Source organism: Miscanthus floridulus, chromosome 15, assembly GCF_019320115.1.
Source record: "Miscanthus floridulus cultivar M001 chromosome 15, ASM1932011v1, whole genome shotgun sequence".
Lineage (NCBI taxonomy): Eukaryota > Viridiplantae > Streptophyta > Magnoliopsida > Poales > Poaceae > Miscanthus > Miscanthus floridulus.
In genome coordinates this window covers 11,719,915-11,739,401 of record NC_089594.1, presented here as the reverse complement: position 1 = coordinate 11,739,401, position 19,487 = coordinate 11,719,915, and the positions used below count along the sequence as shown (strand labels likewise).

The window sequence follows — 19,487 nt, the reverse complement described above, 5'->3', positions numbered from 1 at the left end:
AAACTGTAACCATATAATACGGTACGGCCCCCTCATCCAGACACCGCAGTTGGTGCTGTAGTAACTAGTCTAATCGAAAAATAATAATAATAATGTTCATGTCAGTGTTAGGAAGGCTGAACATAGGACTATTTCCTTTTCCTCTGTAAATTGACCTTCTTGCGTATGTTTACTACTTGAGTTTTCATGTGGAAATGTCTGATTATTATCATTATTTTTTAGAAACTATTGCTTATGTCATTCTGGTACCCTTACATTGACAGATAATGCTTGATTAGGTTGGAACGTGCAAAGCCCGGTTGCTACATGGAAACATATGCAGTCTGGCCGACTTACTGTAAGCAGTGTTGTGTCACATGAGTGACTTTTAGTTGCTCTCGATGTATGCATATGACAAACATACATTGTTCGATATTGAAGGAGGTCGTAACATTTGCGACAAAGAACACCAAGAGGAAAAGGAGAAGTTTTCCAAACGAGTCAAAGGATTCGCTGTTGGTAAGTGAGGAAGCTTCTTCGGGCAGTGGAGGAAGTGCCAGCACAAGCCTTGACGTCAATAGCGAGGATGTTGCTACTGACGATCAGATTTCAGGTGCCCCAAGGACTGCTGTTCTTCAGGCTTGCACTCTCACATCAGGCTTGCTGCTTGCTGGAGGGCTTCTGCTTCGCCAGGTAAACACTGTGGTGTTCTCTAGAACAACTTTCAGTTCTTGAGACGGCTTTGATAGCGAATTCTAAATGTTGCTTTGGTGTAAGTTATACTAAACGCATATGAGTTTGTGCTCTGCTGTTATTCTTGCAGTATCCTGAACTCTTTATGAACCCAGATTGCTTACTTTTTGCCCTCTGTATCAAATCCTGAATTTCATAATAAAATGGCTGATTGTCTACCGTAGGCATCACACCTAGCATCTTTAAATGGATGGCCAATTGCTGATCCTACAGATGTTTCATGTAAGTTTTTTCTACATCTTTACAAGTAAATCAGATTTAATGTGATATTTTTGACTAGGCAAAATGCCTTATATCATATTATTAACTTAACTACTGCTTTTTCTGCAGTCAATTTTGAAACTTGGCATCTTGAGTTGGTTGCGGGACTTGTAATAGTAATCTCCTCTAGTAGATACATTTTGCTACAAACATGGTCAGATTTCAGAGATTCCAGTGAAGCTGCAAATAGACAAGTTCGTAACTATGAATACTTCGAATATCTTTTGAGTTGTCTCTTTTCTTGGAGTTATTGGTTTCACATTTCAACATGCTGATAAATAACATAGTTCTAATATCTTATAGAGGTTCAGCGTAATGAGAAGCATTCTGTTAAAAAACGAGATCCAACCTAGGAGGAACTAACGGTTTTTCATTAAGAAGAGAAATAGGCACACAAATTCAAGCCAAGAGAGGCCTTGATCACTTGAATCTGGGTGGTTGGGTGCATTACCACACCTCCCACCCAACCAGTTGAGCTAACCTCATTTCCTATGAAAAGCATTCTGTTATACACTGAAAGATATAGTTCTTTGTATGTTCTGGTCTTTTACCCTAATGAAACATAAAGTTTCGCAGTGCCTTGCGCCAACAGAGTTAATTATATTGGTGTCACAAAAAGAACTCTCTTTACATGAAGCCTTCCACCAACCTATTCTTTACTCCCTTCAATTTCGCATATTCGTGACTACCAATCCAGAGTTCTTGACATGCAGGTGTAGGATACTAGGATCTCTTTCCATTCTATTGTCAACAATTAGTCTGTAATGTCTTCTCCTGAAATCACTTTTGGACTCGAACCTTGCCAAGCTTACTCAGCATTTTTAGATACTGGATATCTCTTATTGAAATCCAACTCAATTATTTTATTTTCATCCATTAGATCCTTACATCTCTAGAGCCTCTGGACTACATTGTTGTTGCTTGTCTCCCTGGGATGACTGAGGTGAGCTCATCGATTAAAAGATAATATTGCTTAAGAACACTGGTTTGGTTAATAAAGTTACTTTTTATGTACGCTTTACATATAACAGGAGTTGCTCTTTCGAGGGGCGATGATGCCTATGTTGGGACTGAACTGGATTAGTGTCCTTATAATTGGAACCATTTTTGGTGTTCTTCACTTGGGCAATGGCAAGAAATATTCATTTGCAATCTGGTACATACTTTTCTGCAGTATTTTTGCATGTGTGCAACTGGAAAAAGTGTACTATCTCCTGCTATACACATAAGTGTTAACATGTTGATAAGATTCAGATATATTCTTATACATTTTTTTATGTTTCCAGGGCAACATTTGTTGGCTTTGCCTATGGTATAGGAACCATAGCTTCCTCAAGCATTATAGTTCCAATGGCTTCTCACTCCATAAACAATATTATCGGAGGTTTACTTTGGCGCATTACCAAGAACTCACAAAAGTAAATATACATAATACCCTTAATAGTCATCCCTGTAAGATCTTGCACAAGTTTAGACTTTTTAGTCCTTAGCCTTATTAGTCATATAGTCAGTATTAGTGTCCATTATTGCTTCGCCCATGTATTTTCTGTAGCTTATTCTAGTTTTTCATTTTTTTTTCCTACTACCATATGGAAAATGAAGTTAAAGATGACTACTTAGTACTTACCTGTGAAAAACAGAATGTGGAGTCATGGACTCATGGTCTACAGAATATAAGTTGCTATGAGCTTGAAACTATTCTTTACTTAATGGTTACGACTTGTCAAATTCAGAGCTGTTGCTTCGAAAACAAACATAAAAAGCTATATCAATGAAATTTTCTTTTCCAGTGCTCATCCATATACAAGATATATATATAGTCAGACTTCACTCATAATAATAAAATGAGGAAGTTACTGTGAAATCAGGCCCTACATCGTTGTGGGGGGGACAAAAACAAATAACTGAAAACATATTGTCCATGCCATGTTCTTCATTGAGTTCAAATTATCCGCAACACCTTCCACAAACTGGTGGACAGGAGATTGCTGAGCAAGCAGTGCTCTGGGTGATGGCTGGAGCTAAGGCTCTGGGAGAGGTTTTGGGTTAGATACTGGATATGATTGTTTAGATCTTCAAAGGCCCATATATGTGTTAAAAAACGGAAATGCTACGGTTAGGGCGTCCGTCCGCCCGGACATACCTTGCTACCTTCTAAGTTCTACCAAATTAACTGGACGCTTCGACGGCTTCTAAAAAAAAACTGGACACTGCGACATTTCCCCACTTCGCCTCGCTGCGTTCTCCACCGCCGCACCACGCCGCCCGCTGGCCGCGGCCACCTCCACTGAGTCGGTGAGCCTCCTTGCCGCCACCGGGGTCTGGCCGCTCGCCGGTGTTGTTGGCTGGCCGGGCCAACCCAGCAGCAGCCGCGCAGGCGCCCCGATGCCGCGTGTGGTCAGGCAACCAGGAGAGGGGGTCGTTGCCGGCCAGGCCCAAGCCAAGCGCAGGCGCAGCTGGCCACTGCCAGGCTGCGACACCATCCTCGGCCGCCGGCTAGCCGAAACCGGCCATTCCCTGCTCTTGCTTTCCAGTCGCACGGAAGAAGGGTGAAAAGCATGTTGCAAGCGCACGTTTCTAAGTGTTTTAGAGGTACGCTGTAAGTGTTTCAGATGGATATTGCAAAAGTAGATCAAGATGTTGCATATGTTGCCATGGTTGTACATGTATGTTGCAAGCGTCTGTTCCCAATGTTTCATCTGTGTTTTCGGACATATGTTACACGTGTGTTTATCTAGATGTTGCATATATCTCACATATATGTTGCAAGTGTTTTATCTGAATTTTGCTTATGTTTGCAATGGTTTTCAAGCATTTTTCATGTGTTTTTTTTCAAGTATTTCAGAAGCATGTTTTAAATGTTCATCTGTCTTCATATGTATGTTACAAAGTGTTGCATCTGGCTGTTTTAAAAGGAGATTGGGTGTTGCATATGGGATGTGCGTGAGAAAGCGAGAGGGGGCGTGAGCGGTCCCCATGCACAGTCTGACGGCACGGGGTGATATCCAGGCGGCGTGGGCCCTACGTGGGAGCGTGAAATGCAGGTGCGGGCAGAGGCGTGCAGGCGTGAGCGGGGGGTGGAGTGCAGGCGCGCGCGGGAAAGGGAGTGCTATCACTACCGGTTAAAAAACTAACTCATGCCGTGGATTCAACTTGTAACTGGATCAATTGTTGTATCTTAATATATTGATGTGTAGTTCTCTTGTGTTGGAAAAAAGCCATTTGCTGTAAATTTGTCTTTGGTGCGCGCGAAAGGAGGAACAATTGTAGAACAGAAATGCTATACAACACACATGTGTTTTAGCACAAAAAAACACATGGATTTTTTTATCTCTCTTCCTCTCCCGTCCTCTCCCTCTCGGTCTCTCACGAGGCGTGGCCACACCTCCTGCGACGCCACCGCTCCCGCCACCGCCGCCCCCGCCAGCGCACCGGCGGCCCCCCTCCCCCTTCGTCCCCTGCGCGGGTGAGTCTTCTCTTCCCCTCCCTCCGCCCCTCCCTCTCCGTCTCCCGATGCGGCGCCGCGGTGGCAACTGTCCGACGCTGCTGCGCGCTGCTGCGGGCGAGCGCCCGGTGGTGGGCGCACCTGCGGTGCAACGGCCCCTATCCCTTCCTCCCGCCGCGAATGCGTCGCCGGCCATGGTAGTGGCGGTGGCGGCGCCTCCCAACGCCCAGCGCGCCTCCCCGTGCCCGCGCCGGCCATGGCAGTGGCGGCGGCGGCGGATCTATGATTTGTCCTTCCGTAGAAAAAAAATTGTGATATGTGATATGTGGAGGCTAGAGGTAGAAGAAGGGTGGAGACTGTTGGATCTTAATCCTATGGTGCAAAAAAATTCATGTGTTGAAACTACATAAAACACATAGTTGTGCAGTAGACGGACCCATTGTAGAAACAGATAGATCCTATGAGAGTGTTACTTGTTTTTTGTGAGTAGTGTTCGGTAAAAGCAAATAGAATTCCAAATGGAAAATGAATGAAGTTACCTAATATTTTGTTTTTCACGGCTCATTTATGCAACTTCACATTGGGCCCATTAAGCCCACAGCCCAACCTGTACTCCTGCACCCTCCCGCGCTCCCAAAGACTGCCCTCCACGCCGCCGCCCGCCGCCCGGCCCGGACCCCCTGTGCCTGCACGGCTGCGCCTGAGCTGCTCCTCAAAACTCTCCGCCGCCCGCCGCCCGCCCGGCCTTCCGTTCCTGCTCCTCTCTCAGGTCGGGCGTGCTCCACTGCCATCCCCAAGGGAGATGGGGAAGCGCAAGCCCATGCCTTCCGCCGCCGCTCGAGGTACGAAGCCCTGCCCAAACCGATTCGGCACCACCTCCTCCCCTCCGTTCGAGCTGTCCTAACGTGTTTTTTCCCTTCTCGTGTTGCTGTTGCTGTTGCTGTCGTCACAGGATCGAAGAACCAGCCAAAGAGGCCGAAGTCCACGAAGCAGGGAGCTGAGTTACCGGAGGAGAATCCCCAGCTGTCGGAGCACGATGACGGTCTGATCCTCTTCTCCTTGCGTTGGTTTCTTTAGGTCGAATGAGTAGCGGAAAGTTCTTAATTGGCTATTGACTTCACGTGCAACTCCTCCGTGTGGCCCTCATTGGATTATTTATTTATGCATCTTCATTCTCCAATGGTCTGCATCTAGTAGCAAGAAGCTTAAGTTGCTAGTTTGTGCCACTAGAGAATTTTATTGTGGAGTTACTCAACTGACGACAGGTTTTAACTCAAATTTCTTTGCGTAGTGGCGTGCAATCGTACCATCGGCCTTCCTCCACTTTCGCTCGCTTTTTTTTTTTCTTTTTTTGCTTCCTGTGACAAAATAGTGCTCACGCTCGTTCTTACGTAACTTAAGCATTGTGTGCAGCAGAAATTTTAGATACGGAATCCGGAGCTGCGGGGACTGTTCAACTTGACAAAAAAGCCAATGGGAGCTTTCAAGGCACAGCACAGAGTGATGAAGATGACATGGAAGATGAATATGACGCTCCTAGCGGTGATGCGCCAGGTGATACGATAAACAATGGCAATGATTGTTTTGATGAAACAGAGACTTCATGGTTAGTGCTGCATATATGATTTGTGATTTGTGTTAGTAGTTATCTTTTTAGACTGATCTGAGTAGGTTAGCCCTCATGACTTTTACTGTCGGGGTATAGTTGAATTGGTGATTTTTCGTTGAAATTCCATCCATTATTATCAGTAAGCAGAAGTGACAAAAGATGCTTATCATTTCTATATATTGGCCATTTCCTGTTCTTGTGTGCATTGTCACTCCTTTTTCAACACCGTCTCCGTCTATCTGTTTTGCAGTTCATTTCATCGTCATGTAAGCCACATCATGACAAATGAAGAAGTCAAGGCGTTGATGAAGAAAAACTATAAATTTAAATGGGAAATGCCTGCTGTGGACATTCCAAGGTCCAAATGGGTTGGAACAGGTGAAAATGTGCAGGTATAGTTTTGGTTAATCCTTATGTATGTATTTTGAAATTTGTATGGTTGTCATCTGAATATTGTTAGATGATAGGGTGTACTATCCAATATTGAGATGTTCTATAATATATTTCAAGTTCGGATGCTATATTACCCTGGAATAATAACTATGCCTAATGCTGCCGAGAAAAATAACTATGCATAATATGCATAATGGCAGTGCCCATTATAGTGGCGATCGGGTCATTGTCGAACTGTATACCTCTTTCATTGGGTTTCCGTGTTTGAAGGCTAAATTGAATCACACACATCATACGAAAGAAAGGGGAACTTGATCTTTTCAGCCTGGTCATTGAATTTATGTGAATTTGTAGCTGACCTTTCAAAGATTTACTAGTACTCTTAGTTTAAATCAGTTATTACCTTAAGCGTGTTTTGGTACCTAATAATTTTTTTATAAGCATGTGAGTGAGTTACTTAGAAAATAAATACATTTGCATTCTATGTACTTCATACACTTTCTCAACTGTCCATCTCTCATCTTACAAGTTGGAGTTGGGGAACTGGAAATAAATGATTGGGGGGGGGGGGGGGGGGGGGGGGCATTATTGTCTGTGTCACAAGAAATACTTGTTTCTGTGATTTCTTAATATTCGTATGGTGCACATATTATGAAGTTTGTCAAATTTTGTTAAGCACAATATCCTCTAAAATATTGCTCTTGTTCATTTTTGTTTGTCTATGTCTTGTTGATTGACTAAACTAAATGTCAAATTAGTCACTAGCTTTGTGATTTGGTTATCTTATCAATTGTGCATGACAGTTTTGGGATGATTAAGAAGAACCTTGATGCTTTGTTATTTTAGGAAGCTTGTGATGATCATCTTCGTGATGTCAAAGGAAAGTTGAGAGACCATTGGCAACGTACGCTGTCTGATCATTTAAATTCTCGAATGAGCTTCTTCTCTCTTTGTAAGTTCTCTTTATTGCAATAAACAGCATCTCTTCCTTGTCTGCCTTAATCACAGCTGCGAAGGTCATTGTTCTTTCTTGTTTTACACTTGAGGCCTGTTTGGGAGTGCTCCATTCCTATAGTATCCCAAAATACAGAGTTGTAGGTTAAAAATGAAGTTTTAAGCTTCTGTTTCCAGTTGTAAATGAGAACCATTATAGCTTACTGAGACACCAACCCTCACTCTTCTTCCAGGCTCCAGCTCCACCTTCATGAATTTGTGAAATAGGTGGATCTGGAGGTCTGCTGAATAGGCTTTATGGTTGCTGAGTTTCGGTGGCTCTAAACCTGTTTGCTTTAACTATTTCTGGATTATTTGTTACTTGCACCATTCCAAATTGTAAGCCATTCTGGCTTTTCTAGATACATAACTTTTACTATGTATCTAGACATAATGTATATCTAGGTACATAGCAAAAGCTATGTATCTAGAAAAGCCAGAACGACCTATAATTTGAAATGGAGGGAGTATTTAATAACACTATAACAGTTATCTTGGCCTAGAGTGAATAAAGGTTTTAGTTATCGGTTTTTGTGGTAGAGCTCAGTAATATTAGAATAATAATTGTGTGCCTAAGTTTTATTTATTTGTGAGAAACAGCATCTCTCTGTCTTGATTGTAGCTGGGAAGGTAATGGTTCTTTTCTTTCCTGATACTTGGGGCCTGTCTGGGAGAGCAGAGAGCTTGAAAGCCTACATCTTAGTCAAAAATGAGAACCGTAAGGTTCACTGGCACACACACCCTCAGTCTACGCCCTTGACACAGTAAAAAAGGGCGTACCCAGTGCAGAGAGTTCCCGCTCTGTGCGGGGTCTAGGGAAGGGTGTCAGTGGCAAGCCTTACCCTCGCCTGTGCAATGCGAGAAGACCGCGACTCGAACCCGGGACCTTCCGGTCACAGGCGGTAAGACTCTACCGCTTGCACTAGGCCCGCCCTTCACGCCCTTGACACAGTACCACAAATTATTGGAGCTGGAGCTCTCCCAAACAGGCCCTTATGGCAGCTCACATTGGTGACTTTAAAGCACTTTACCTTCGCTATTTCTGCATTTATATATTGCTTTATAAGAGATTATCTTAGCTAGAGCAAATATAGGTTTCAAAAAAGAATATCTTTTTTTTTTGAATGTAACGGCAGGAGCTCTGCCTTTCAATTAAGAGAGGGAAATAGAATTTTGTGTACAAGGGAAACAAACCCTCCTGGGCAGACAAACAGCAACAAGGAGAAATAAACTCCAGAACTCAGAAGATGGGCTCTATCCCCTCCCTACAATGGCTGTCTGGGTTTCAAAAAAGAATATCTAAGACAGGTGATAAGTTATCAGATTTTACAAAACCAGGAATTTTTTCTACAATCTTGCATGAACCAGCTGTTGCCTGGTCACTTTTTTTACCACTGTCACTTAAGTGTTGATCTTACATTTGGCCATTTGTGTTACTTTTTGTATATGGAACAAGATAGCACTTTTAGTTGTTCTAAATCCCAAAGAGTGAAGTCTATTCATGGTGTATGCCTATTCTATCCTTGGTCTAATCATATTGCAGAAAAGATGGGTTACCGATACAATTTTAGCTCCACCAGTCAATTCCAAACCCTACTTTCTGTGATGCAGTAACTAAACAGCCAAATTAGGGCTGTATCTCGTTAAATTTGTTCACAGTATGATGTATGGTATGCTTTCTATTTTCCTTAATGTTAGATATAATTTTATTCTTCATGTATTACTGTAGGTAACAGTTATCGTGACATAATGCATTGCAATAAGAAGCCATTTTATCTGAAAAGTAATGGTCCTGATTCCAGTACCATGGACGCTTATCTTATGCATGCTGTAAGCTTTACTATCTCTTTTTGGTCATGTTATTATTCTTGAACCTCTTGATGGTGCTGGCTAATCTGCAAAGCGCGCTACTTCTGCAGTTGAATCATGTTCATAGGACGCGAGATGTTGTAATTAGAAATGACGCGAAGCTTAGGAATGACACTGACAGAGATATTTCGGATGATAAGACATACCTTGATCAGGGTTTTACGCGACCAAAGGTATATCACATCAAGAATATTGACATGTTGAGCACCTGTTCTGTTGCCGTGGATACATTAACTGAGATTACACTACCAGATATTTTTAGTTGTATTTTAGTGTGCTATCCTGCATTTGTTTTGCAATATTTTCTTTGTGATTGTCAATAAGTAAACTTTGAGTCCTTTTCTCATGCAATTGTCAATAAGTAAACTTATCTGGCATGCTATCGGTTTGGTACTTTGGTGGGGCCTGTACCATAAATCCAGTCTTTAAGATACATTCATATTAATCCTGTTTTCTTTTGTCTAAATATATTTTTAGGTTCTTTTCTTGTTACCTCTCAAAAGTTTTGCACGACGCATTGTGAAGAGATTGATCCAGCTTTCTCCATTGCCACAAAAGGTAAATTTTCATTTTCTTATATTTATATGCAATGATTTGGGTTCTGATTTCTTCAAGATGTGAAGTAAGTTTATATAAAAACAATCCTACATACATTTGATCCTTTTTTCTGCTGATACAATAGCTGATAGGGTTATGTACAGATATAACCATATCAATAGCTCGCTCTCATATGCTTTTATTTCTGGTGCTAAGTGATATCTTTCTCTTTTCTCTAGGATAGTGCCATGGGACAATTTAAAAAGGAGTTTGGTGAATCAGATGACGAGGGGATACCTGAACATAGCACAAAACCTGCAGACTTTGACCTTCTTTTTGCTGGAGATATTGATGATCACTTTCTTTTTGGCGTAAAATTAACGAAGTGAGTATTCTATATAATTACTTAACATTGACTCCCTCCATTCCATAATAGAAGGCGCAACTACCTTTTCTCGTAGTCCCAGAATACTGGGTGGCAGCTTCTGGGCTCCCGTTCCGCGCATGCAACATTTAGTGTGGTGTTGGATGGACACTCCTTGGCTCCCATGCCCATGCAGCTACACACTGGCACAACATCTTCTCTCTCTCTCTGTAGTAGTACAGCATCTTGCATGAGGCAGCAGAAGTGAAGCATTTTTCCTCGGAGCTGGGCAGGAGTAACTGCATTTCTTGGTCTACTGGGATGGAAGAGCATTAAGTATTTAAGTTGCTTATAATAATTTTCAGTTTCAGACTGCAGCTTGTTTCTCTTCACTTTCCACAGATTATAGTTAAAATGATCTTTCCTCCTTTTACCATCACATGACTGCAAATTGACAGTTTGGATTTCAATGTATATTGAGTTGTGGATCTATAACTCTATATTTCACTATGTTCCCATTTCAAGTTTCAATCAGCAGCTTTTATTTTAGTCCTTTGTTGGAAATCCACTCATGTCATAATCTTATTTTCATCATTACAATGTTCAGTACTCATCCATTTGCCTGGACTTCACTGAATTTTATCTTCTACAAAACAAGCATATGTCACATGTTTGTCTTTATCTTTTGCAATGGTTTGATAATTTGATCTTCTATTTTCAGAATTTGGCATTTAAATTCAATTGTCCTCATTCGTGAAACTCACTTTGCAAAATAATTTGATTCAAAAAGTCTTTGCTAAGTAATGCATCAGGTGTTATGGTGTTCTTAAATCAATATTGGCTATGGAATAGCAGTTATTTCACATTCTTTGTAATTTAATGATGTTGTTTGTTCTAGTCTATAATAGTATGGCGCCTTAAAGTAAAAATTGTTAGTCTATGATACTCATTTGAGTGGCAGGTGCCAGGTGGCATATTCTGTTTCTTTGTACACAGCTACACACACAACCTAAGATCAAACTTCGTGAACTTTGAGCAACAATTAATCTAACAATATGTAGATAATATTTATTAAGAAAAAACCATCGGGTTCATATTTTAATGTTTTTTCTTATGAACGTGATATTGCCATTATCAATAATATGTCATAAGAGAAATTAATGCTCAAAGTTTAGTTTGGAGACCGCCACGAGTCATACCATGCCTTATTTTTTGAAACGAAGGGAATATAATCTTATGACCAAAATATAACTTTCAGAAACAGATAAGCTAGTCTTCCTGAGAATATATGCTCTACTTATTTTTTTCTAGCATATTGATTACTGAGAACGTCTAAATAATTAATGTTTGAACTAATGTTTCTGCAGGAAGTCTATTAAGCTGTATAGTAACTTCTATTCTTCTGATATAATAGTTGCATCTCCTTTAGCACTGAAACGTGTAAGTATTTTTTTTTTCAAAAACAAGATTTCTTCATAGACTTCATAACCTGTACAGTACTTACTCGTGTTCTGCAGTTGTACATTACTCTTATTCTGGGCAGACCTTGTATGCTATTGTCCTATTGATCTAGAATTTGATGTACTCCTTCCTGAAAAGTATATGGAAATTGCTGGAATACTTAGGATATGACACTGGTGGTGGTTAGCCAGTAGTATTGTGGGGAGATCCAGGTGGGAACCGCTGTATGCTATAGCAAGAAGCTGGTTTTTTTGGGTGGTTTTGCAATCTTGCTTCGTAGAATGTACAGTAGAATGGGCGGAAGTATGCAAGATGTGTCATAGTGCTGATGGCAGAACTTGTGGGTACAGGTAAATGTAAATGGCACTACACTTCTAGTGTGATGGCTTTGAGAAGTAGCAGCTTCTGTAGGACAGAATCCTCAGGAAAATGCTGGTTGAGGAAAATGCATTAATAAAGCCTTAATGGAGATTAGCTGTTGGATTGGTCAATCTAAACGATACCTGTCTGATTGGATGAACGAAACAGTATTATCGAAAGCAATAAATAGTGTCATCAAGCTTTAGCGCGTTTCAAGCATGATTGGAGATTTGTCTGATATACTGAACTTTGATGGGGGTATAAAACACTGTCTGAAACCAAGCCATTTCAGCATCCCTGCTATGATCTTGTCAATCTTCATCTTGTTCCCCTCCTTTCGTAGCAAGCTCCATCCCTGCAAACAAGACAATCCAGCAGAAAATACTCTGTTGTCTTAATAGAAAACTTCCTCTCAATGGCCCATCTTGTTCCTTGTTCAAAAGGCCTGACTGGTAGGTCACACCAAATTCTTTGGGATCCAAATAAACAAAAAGTCTACCAGCGATTAAGGCGGTTGTCCCATTTAAAAGTCTTCTGTATGCCACACCATTAGAACTTAGCTATATAGCAGCCATAAATTTTATCTGCATTTTTTTATTGTTAAACACCAATTTCTTTCACCTCAGTTCATAACTTTGTTTTCTAATTAATTACATTAAATTGAACTTCTGGAACATGTATATTGTTATGGAGTTCTATTGTTTATGCTTTATGCTTTTCTGTTTGAACTTCTGGAACATGTATATTGTTATGGAGTTCTATTGTTTATGCTTTATGCTTTTCTGTTATCAGAAAATTGATGGAGGAGAACATGGCAAGGAGAAGGATTTTGATTTCCTATCTTCAATTGAAGTTAGTTTCTTTGACCTTATGATCTATTCGCCACCTCATTACTAGATACACGTCTTTTTTTTTAAACCATAAATAGTATGTTGAGAATCTAGATTCACATGAAAAAAAACGTATAAACTATATCTCTCACCCAAAGTACTCCAGAATATTGTATGTTGCAGGTTGCTAATGTATTAGTCTATTTGAACAAGAACTAATTCAAAGATTTGTATCTCAACATAGACTTGTATTTAGGAATGGAACAGAGTGCATTTTTTTTTCCTTCTGTTTCTCCTTTCTCCTTGTTTACTTATTTCTAAAATGGTTTGTATGCAGATAGTGGTGGTTGATCATGCAGATGTGATATCTATGCAGGTAAACTTCAAGGCTTATATATTTTTCTACTTACATTTGGTTTTGTACCTTTTGGTACAAATGACAGTTTATGCATGGATGTAGAACTGGGAGCATCTGGAGGCTGTGTTTGAACAACTTAATCAGTTGCCAACAAACGAACATGGAACCAATGTGATGCGAATTAGACCATGGTAATTCTGTTTCCTTGAATATTTTTAATGCTCTGATAACATCGACTCTCTGTATTGTGGACAGTCAATTTTCATGGCAATTCATTATTAATTATTTATGGGTATTCTCAAACTATATCCATATTAATTAAGCTTGTACATTGATGTCCAAGGTACTTGGATCAGCATGCACAGTACTATCGGCAGACAATACTGTTGAGCTCATACCTTACACCAGGTATGGATTCAGCTGGAATGTGGTTTTGACCTGCCCCCTTCCCTCCTCTCCTCTTGTTTTCAGTAACATAGAAACTGATGCTCAAGGCAACTAGTTATGCACAGGAACCACGAGACCTTGATTAGTTATTTGGTTGATAAATGATAATTTAATGATGCTATGCAGGCTTCTTTTACATCTATTACATATTTGTCCATTTGTTTGTTCATATACCTATGTGCATTTCAAATTTCAATTGTTTTCCATGTTATGCAGAGATTAATGCTTTATTTAATGGATTATGCTTAAATTATGAAGGAAAGGTATGCCATGATTCAAATCACTGAGTTTGCTGTTTCTTTCCTCCCTTTAAGGGAGTACATGTATTGTTGAATTAATAGTTTTACAACTTCTACTAGATTAAAATGGTGACCGAGTATGCAGGTGTTCTTCCCAAAATACAACTTGAAGTGCGGCAGGTGAATGCTCTTATCCATCTTGATTCTGCCACATTGTTGCATATATAGTGAATAAAACTTAAATTTTACTCATAGATATATTTGTGTAAAAAAAGGTCTTAATGCCATGGATTCAGAATCCTCCTGAGTTATACTAAAGTTCATGCATAATTTTATATCTTATTTACCAAAACAGTTCTTGACTATTTTAATCCTTTTCAATGTGCAATTACTAAACAGGTGTATGAACGATTTGATGCATCTTCTATTGCTGAAGCTGATGATGCACGCTTTGATTATTTCTGCAACAAGGTCTGTTCTTTTATGCTTGTATAAGATATCTTCCAATGTACTGGAGTTAGCTCAAATAGTACATTTCTTATAATGAAGGATTTACTAGTTACAGAATAATCTGAGCAACTTTGTACTATCCTTCAAAGTGTACTTAGGCTAGTTCAAATTCTACAAACATCCTAGAAAATCGATCTATCTTGACAGTCTAGTCAGTAAACTTATCTGATAACCAGCTAACTAATCTTATCAACTTGACTAAATCTCTAAGCAAATATCTAGCTTACTTGACTGGGCTAGCTCAAGCTGTGGGAGGCTTATTGGCATGTGGCCTTTAGGTGTGCCCCACCATGACAGTCTCTTGGCTACATACTGCTGAAAATTCTAGAGTTATTATTTCACCATTTTTCGTGATCTATTCCATATATAAATGTGTATTAATATATTATTTAATACATCTGTCCTTTTTATATTATATGATGTGTTACAGGTATATCCAAAGATCCAGGACTTGGATGAGGTATGCTCTATTCTGTTATGTGCGAACATTCAGTTGTGTTTGATACTTTGGAAATTTTGTAGGAACTTAGTTTTTGATGCTCAGCATCTCCTGTAAATATTGATAATGTCCATGCTCCTACAATGACTATCTCTTGCAAGATTCGCTAATTGTCTAGTGCAATGCAGGGTGGATTGCTGCTATTCGTTAGTTCGTACTTTGAATATATTCGAATAAGCAATTTCATAAAATCTAAGGAAGCGTCATTTTGTCGAATTGGAGAGTGAGTAGACCTTCTTTTCATTATAGATTATTTTATTAGTTCAATTTAAGTTATCTGCCCTTAGTCTTAAGACAAGTGGTATTTATCTCAATGTGCTCCCAAATCAGGGCTACATCACAACAGGATATATCTCGTTCAAGACTCTGGTTTTTTGAGGGCAAGAAAAAGATCTTGCTTTATAGTGAAAGATCTCACTTCTACCACCGATACAAGGTAAAATTGTCTGAAGCATTACTTATTGTATTCTGCGATTCCTGTTGTTTCTGTGTTAGGTGTATTGTCTAAGGATATTCGTCATTATTTCTTGACGTGCAGATCAGAGGAACAAAGCATTTACTAATTTATTCATTGCCAGGGAGAAATGAATTTTATCCGGAGGTATTGGCTAAATTGCAATTTCATTGCTTTGTCTCATGGTTTATGGTGAAGAGGTTTTGAAAGTTAATCTCCCTTGGGTTTGTATCTTCCTTTCAGCTTGTTAATATGCTAGATGAATCAGAGAACCGGAAGTGCAATGTCCTTTTTTCTCGTCTTGACCTTCTTAAGGTGAGTTCATTATTTCACTAAGTTTGGTTCCATCATGGAAACTGTAATCTTGTCCCGCTATTAATTTCACGCTCTGCAGAAACATTCATTTCATGGAGTTTGTGATCCATAGTATCATGCAGTTCAGCTGTTCAGTTAGCAGTATGAACAAATTTATTTTAATCTTTGTAGTCGCACTATCAAATTTCACACAGTCTGGATTCAAGATTAGAATCACAAGCTTTCGGGTTTTGAGCTTCTGTTTGAAAATTTGTCTCACCTGGTTTTGGTTAATGCTCAACAGTTTCACATGCAATTCTCTCCTGATTATTTGCTAGTCTTGTGTATGTCCAATTTCTTATGCTGTATCTTTTACAAGTTTATATGCATTGCTTGACTCCATGAGTTAATCTCCACCAACATGTTAGTTATCCTTCGTCTTCGTGTGAATTGACCTTGTTGCTAACTTGCAGTTAGAGCGGATTGTTGGGACATCTTCCACACGAAGGTTGATTTCCTCGGACAAGGGCATGTTTGTCTTCTGCTGATGTAGCCATGTAGCAGCCTAGTAGGTTAGCCCCTACTGTTGAGCAGATGAATGCTTTTTATATTTATCCATAAGCTATATTTTGACCATATACCATCTATTATTAACAAATCCACTCTGGGGATATCCATGTGATCTATAAGGTCCGCCAAAGAGTTACGTTGTTGGATGCACCGGAGCACTACGGGCTGTTTGGATGACGCCCCGACCTGAAGCGCTCACCCAAACAACTAAAATCTAGTCCCAGGCGCTGTTTGCTTGTTTGCCTGCCGGGCAATTTTGCAGCCAGACAAGAATCTGGACATTAGACTAACAAAATCAAAATCCGTTTCACTACTAACAGATTTTATTTAAATGTTGGATGAATTTAGGATGAGCCATTAAAGGTAGGCTGTTGGATATGTTTTAGGTATTCTTTTATCTTTTCTCAAGTTGCCAGACTCCTCTTGAGCCGTAGTCACCTCTTTGGCTCCGTTTGGTAGGTCTGGCTCCTCGTGTGGAGCAAATTTTTTTGTGAGTTAAAGCCGTTTTTAAAACATTTGGCAAAAATGGTTCGAGTGGCAATTTTGTAATAATCTGTATTATGTTGTGAGAGACCACTTTTTTTTAGCTGTCTCGTTAGTTAAAAAACACAGCTCCTTCGAGCTTCTTGCAAGGAACAGTTTTTTCAGATGGCTGTTTGACAGGGCTCCTTGTGAGGAGCCGCAGGAAACCAGAACCGGAGCCATGCTAAAACTGGGCCCAATGTCTATCTCCTCTCCTTGTCACCTGGTCTACTCACGCCGCTGCCTAGCTCTTGTGTTTTTCCGTGACCTTGAATCCTTGATGCTCATTAGTGTGCCTTCGCCACCAAAATTCTTTCCATAATGATATGGCACGTGCGTCCGTCCTATGACCCACATCCAGACGTGGCTCCCACACCTATGTAGGACCGAGTCCCATCTCCTAGAAACAAAAACAAAAAAAAAATCACCTCTCGTCCTCTTATATGGAGCGACCGGCCGCGACGCAAGATTTCTGACTTTGAGCGCGAGCGCTGCCGCCTCTAGCGCCGACTCCGATCCGGCCGAGAGGCACCTCGTCAGCCGCTGCCCCGAGCCCCTGCCTGACGTTGGTCACCGAGCCGGGCTGCGCGCGTGGGCGAGCCGTGGCGGCCGCTCATCCGCTCACCCAGATGGCAACGGGCCCCCGATCCCCGATTTCCCACGGGGAATTCCCCTATTAGGGGACGGGGACGGGGCCTTTTTCTTCCCCATGGGGATCCAAATGGTAGGAAAACAATCCCCGTCGGGGCTGGCGGGGATGGGGATGGGGATCCATCCTCCGAACCCGATCCCTGCAAACCCGCCCCGCTTAGAGCATATAGAAGTGTCGCAGTCGCAGGCTTCAGGTCCGTTCAAATCGGCCCACGAAGGCCTAGTAGCGGTTCAAGTATATATACAAAATCTAACCCTAATCCCTCGACTTCCCAGCCTGCTCGTCCACCTCAACCACTCCCACAGCCGCCAGAGCACCAGGCGCGCCTCCACCAGCAGCTTCGACTTATTCGCGCCGTGCTGAGCGCCACCGTGAGTCTACGCCGGCCATCTCCCCACGCCCCTCCCTTGCTCGTGGCACGCTCGGTGCTCCCAGCGGCCCGACCAGACCGTGGCCACGGTCCCGATGCAGGAGACCAGCCACACCAGCAGGAGCATGTGGCGTCTACAGTCTACTGCTCGGTGCTTCAATCTGTAGGAAAGATGGATCTTGCGTCTCCTATTTCTCATCTTGAATTCTTGATAGTGGACAGCAGCAGGTGGCTCTTGTCATCTTGTGTCTACTTTTCATCCTGACACAAGCACGAGTGGATTTAATGGATTTGTGAGATCTTGTGTGCGATTTCTTTGCAAATTTTGTAAGCAAGTGTGCCGTGGTCTCTAAACTAAGCATCTTATTTCTTGTTGCAAGATGCGTTCTATGGTCGACATTTCTTCTTCTGTATAATTGATTCGAGTACTATAGATCTTTGTGTAGCGGGGATGGGGACCCCGTCGGGTATGTTTCCCGGCTCGGGTTAGGGGATGGGGAGACATCGTCCCCCGCGAGCCTTGGCGGGGATGGGGACGGGGACGGGGACGGGGAAATTTCTCCCCCGTGGGGACAGGGATGGGGAGGCAAAACCCGACGGGGAAAGTCCCCGTTGCCATCTTTCACCCCCTTGCCCCACCGCACGCCTGTCTCTCGTCGTAGTGGAGGCTCGAGAGCTGTGTACGGACGTCCAGGCGCTAGCTCTTCCGAAATTCTTTGGCTGCTACTCGTAAGCTCCTACTCCTTTGCTGCATGATGAGAAAAACAAGTGGCGCATAGGAAAAAGAGCAGAGCAGAGAAGAAAAAGAGAAAAAAGGAGAAGGAAAAAGAGGTTAAGGGTTTGAGAGTTCACTTGATCTTTTGCAAATTCGAAACCTTTCTTAGAAGTCCAGAAGGGTAATATCAAAGAGCACTTGAATGCAGAAAAGTTTCTCGTAAAAATCAATTGGATATTTGTCGATTGATTTGATGGTAGTATTGAACTGATTTAATCGATGATTTAAACCTTCCTGACAGCAGACAAAGATAGTGCGTAGGAGTACGTCGGGTACGTGTGCTTAGCTTCGTGAACACACGCGCATGGCAACCGAGCCATTGGTGTCTGTCTTCTGCAACATCCGCGTTCATGAACGATCATGTCCGTGCGCGTGCACTGCCGACAATAATGCATGCAATCACATGGCTGCGTGTCTGTCCGATCCTGTGCTAAGGGCTGTTCGGATGCAGCTACTAAAATTTAGGAGGTGTGTCGGGAGGAGATTGTATGGAGTGTACGGATACTAATAAAATAAATAAATTACATAATCTCTTAGTACTTCACGAGATGAATTTTTTAAGCCTAATTAATCTGTCATTAGTACATGTTACTGTAGCAAAACATTGTCAAATCATGAGCTAATTAGGCTCAAAAGATTCGTCTTGTAAATTAGTCACAAACTATGTAATTAATTTCGTAATTAGTTTATATTTAATATTTTATGTATGTATACCGAGTACGGAGAAGTATAAAAATAGTCTCCGCGCTTGGCGAGAGTGAGAGACGACAGACAGGCTGCTCCGCTCTGTCCTGGACGAGAGACGAGACACGAGAGCAGATCCACTCTGGGTGGCGAACTAATCACATCCATGATACTACTAGTACTATAGCTGCTTCTAGCTAAGCCTTGTTTAGATTGCAAATTTTTACAATCTGGATATTGTAGCATGTTTCGTTTGTAT

At 41.4% G+C, this 19,487-nt stretch overlaps 2 protein-coding genes across 5 annotated transcripts; both read left to right on the top strand.

Moving 5' to 3' along the window:
- The first annotated feature begins 208 nt into the window (after positions 1-208).
- On the top strand, positions 209-2,691 carry LOC136509339 (uncharacterized). Its single transcript, XM_066504164.1, has 7 exons — positions 209-337; positions 421-672; positions 897-954; positions 1,063-1,187; positions 1,874-1,936; positions 2,025-2,149; positions 2,280-2,691. The coding sequence occupies exons 1-7, from the start codon at positions 317-319 to the stop codon at positions 2,413-2,415; spliced, it is 780 nt and encodes a 259-aa protein (XP_066360261.1). The 5' UTR covers positions 209-316; the 3' UTR covers positions 2,416-2,691.
- Positions 2,692-5,096: 2,405 nt separating this feature from the next.
- Positions 5,097-16,724, top strand: LOC136508617 (protein NUCLEOLAR FACTOR 1-like). 4 transcript variants are annotated; one of them, XM_066503339.1, is made up of 24 exons: positions 5,097-5,280; positions 5,391-5,480; positions 5,852-6,044; positions 6,298-6,439; positions 7,287-7,392; positions 9,163-9,263; positions 9,353-9,475; positions 9,780-9,860; positions 10,079-10,224; positions 11,571-11,643; positions 12,817-12,876; positions 13,192-13,230; positions 13,315-13,403; positions 13,556-13,620; positions 13,876-13,922; positions 14,019-14,078; positions 14,298-14,369; positions 14,839-14,868; positions 15,036-15,130; positions 15,238-15,343; positions 15,446-15,508; positions 15,605-15,676; positions 16,129-16,227; positions 16,346-16,724. In XM_066503339.1, the coding sequence occupies exons 1-23, from the start codon at positions 5,241-5,243 to the stop codon at positions 16,201-16,203; spliced, it is 1,968 nt and encodes a 655-aa protein (XP_066359436.1). In that variant the 5' UTR covers positions 5,097-5,240; the 3' UTR covers positions 16,204-16,227; positions 16,346-16,724. The 4 variants fall into 4 exon arrangements, with proteins under 4 accessions (XP_066359436.1, XP_066359437.1, XP_066359435.1 ...); XM_066503340.1 differs by lacking the exon at positions 16,346-16,724 and having other exon boundaries at positions 5,855-6,044; positions 16,129-16,326; XM_066503338.1 differs by lacking the exon at positions 16,346-16,724 and having other exon boundaries at positions 16,129-16,326.
- The last annotated feature ends 2,763 nt before the right edge of the window (positions 16,725-19,487 follow it).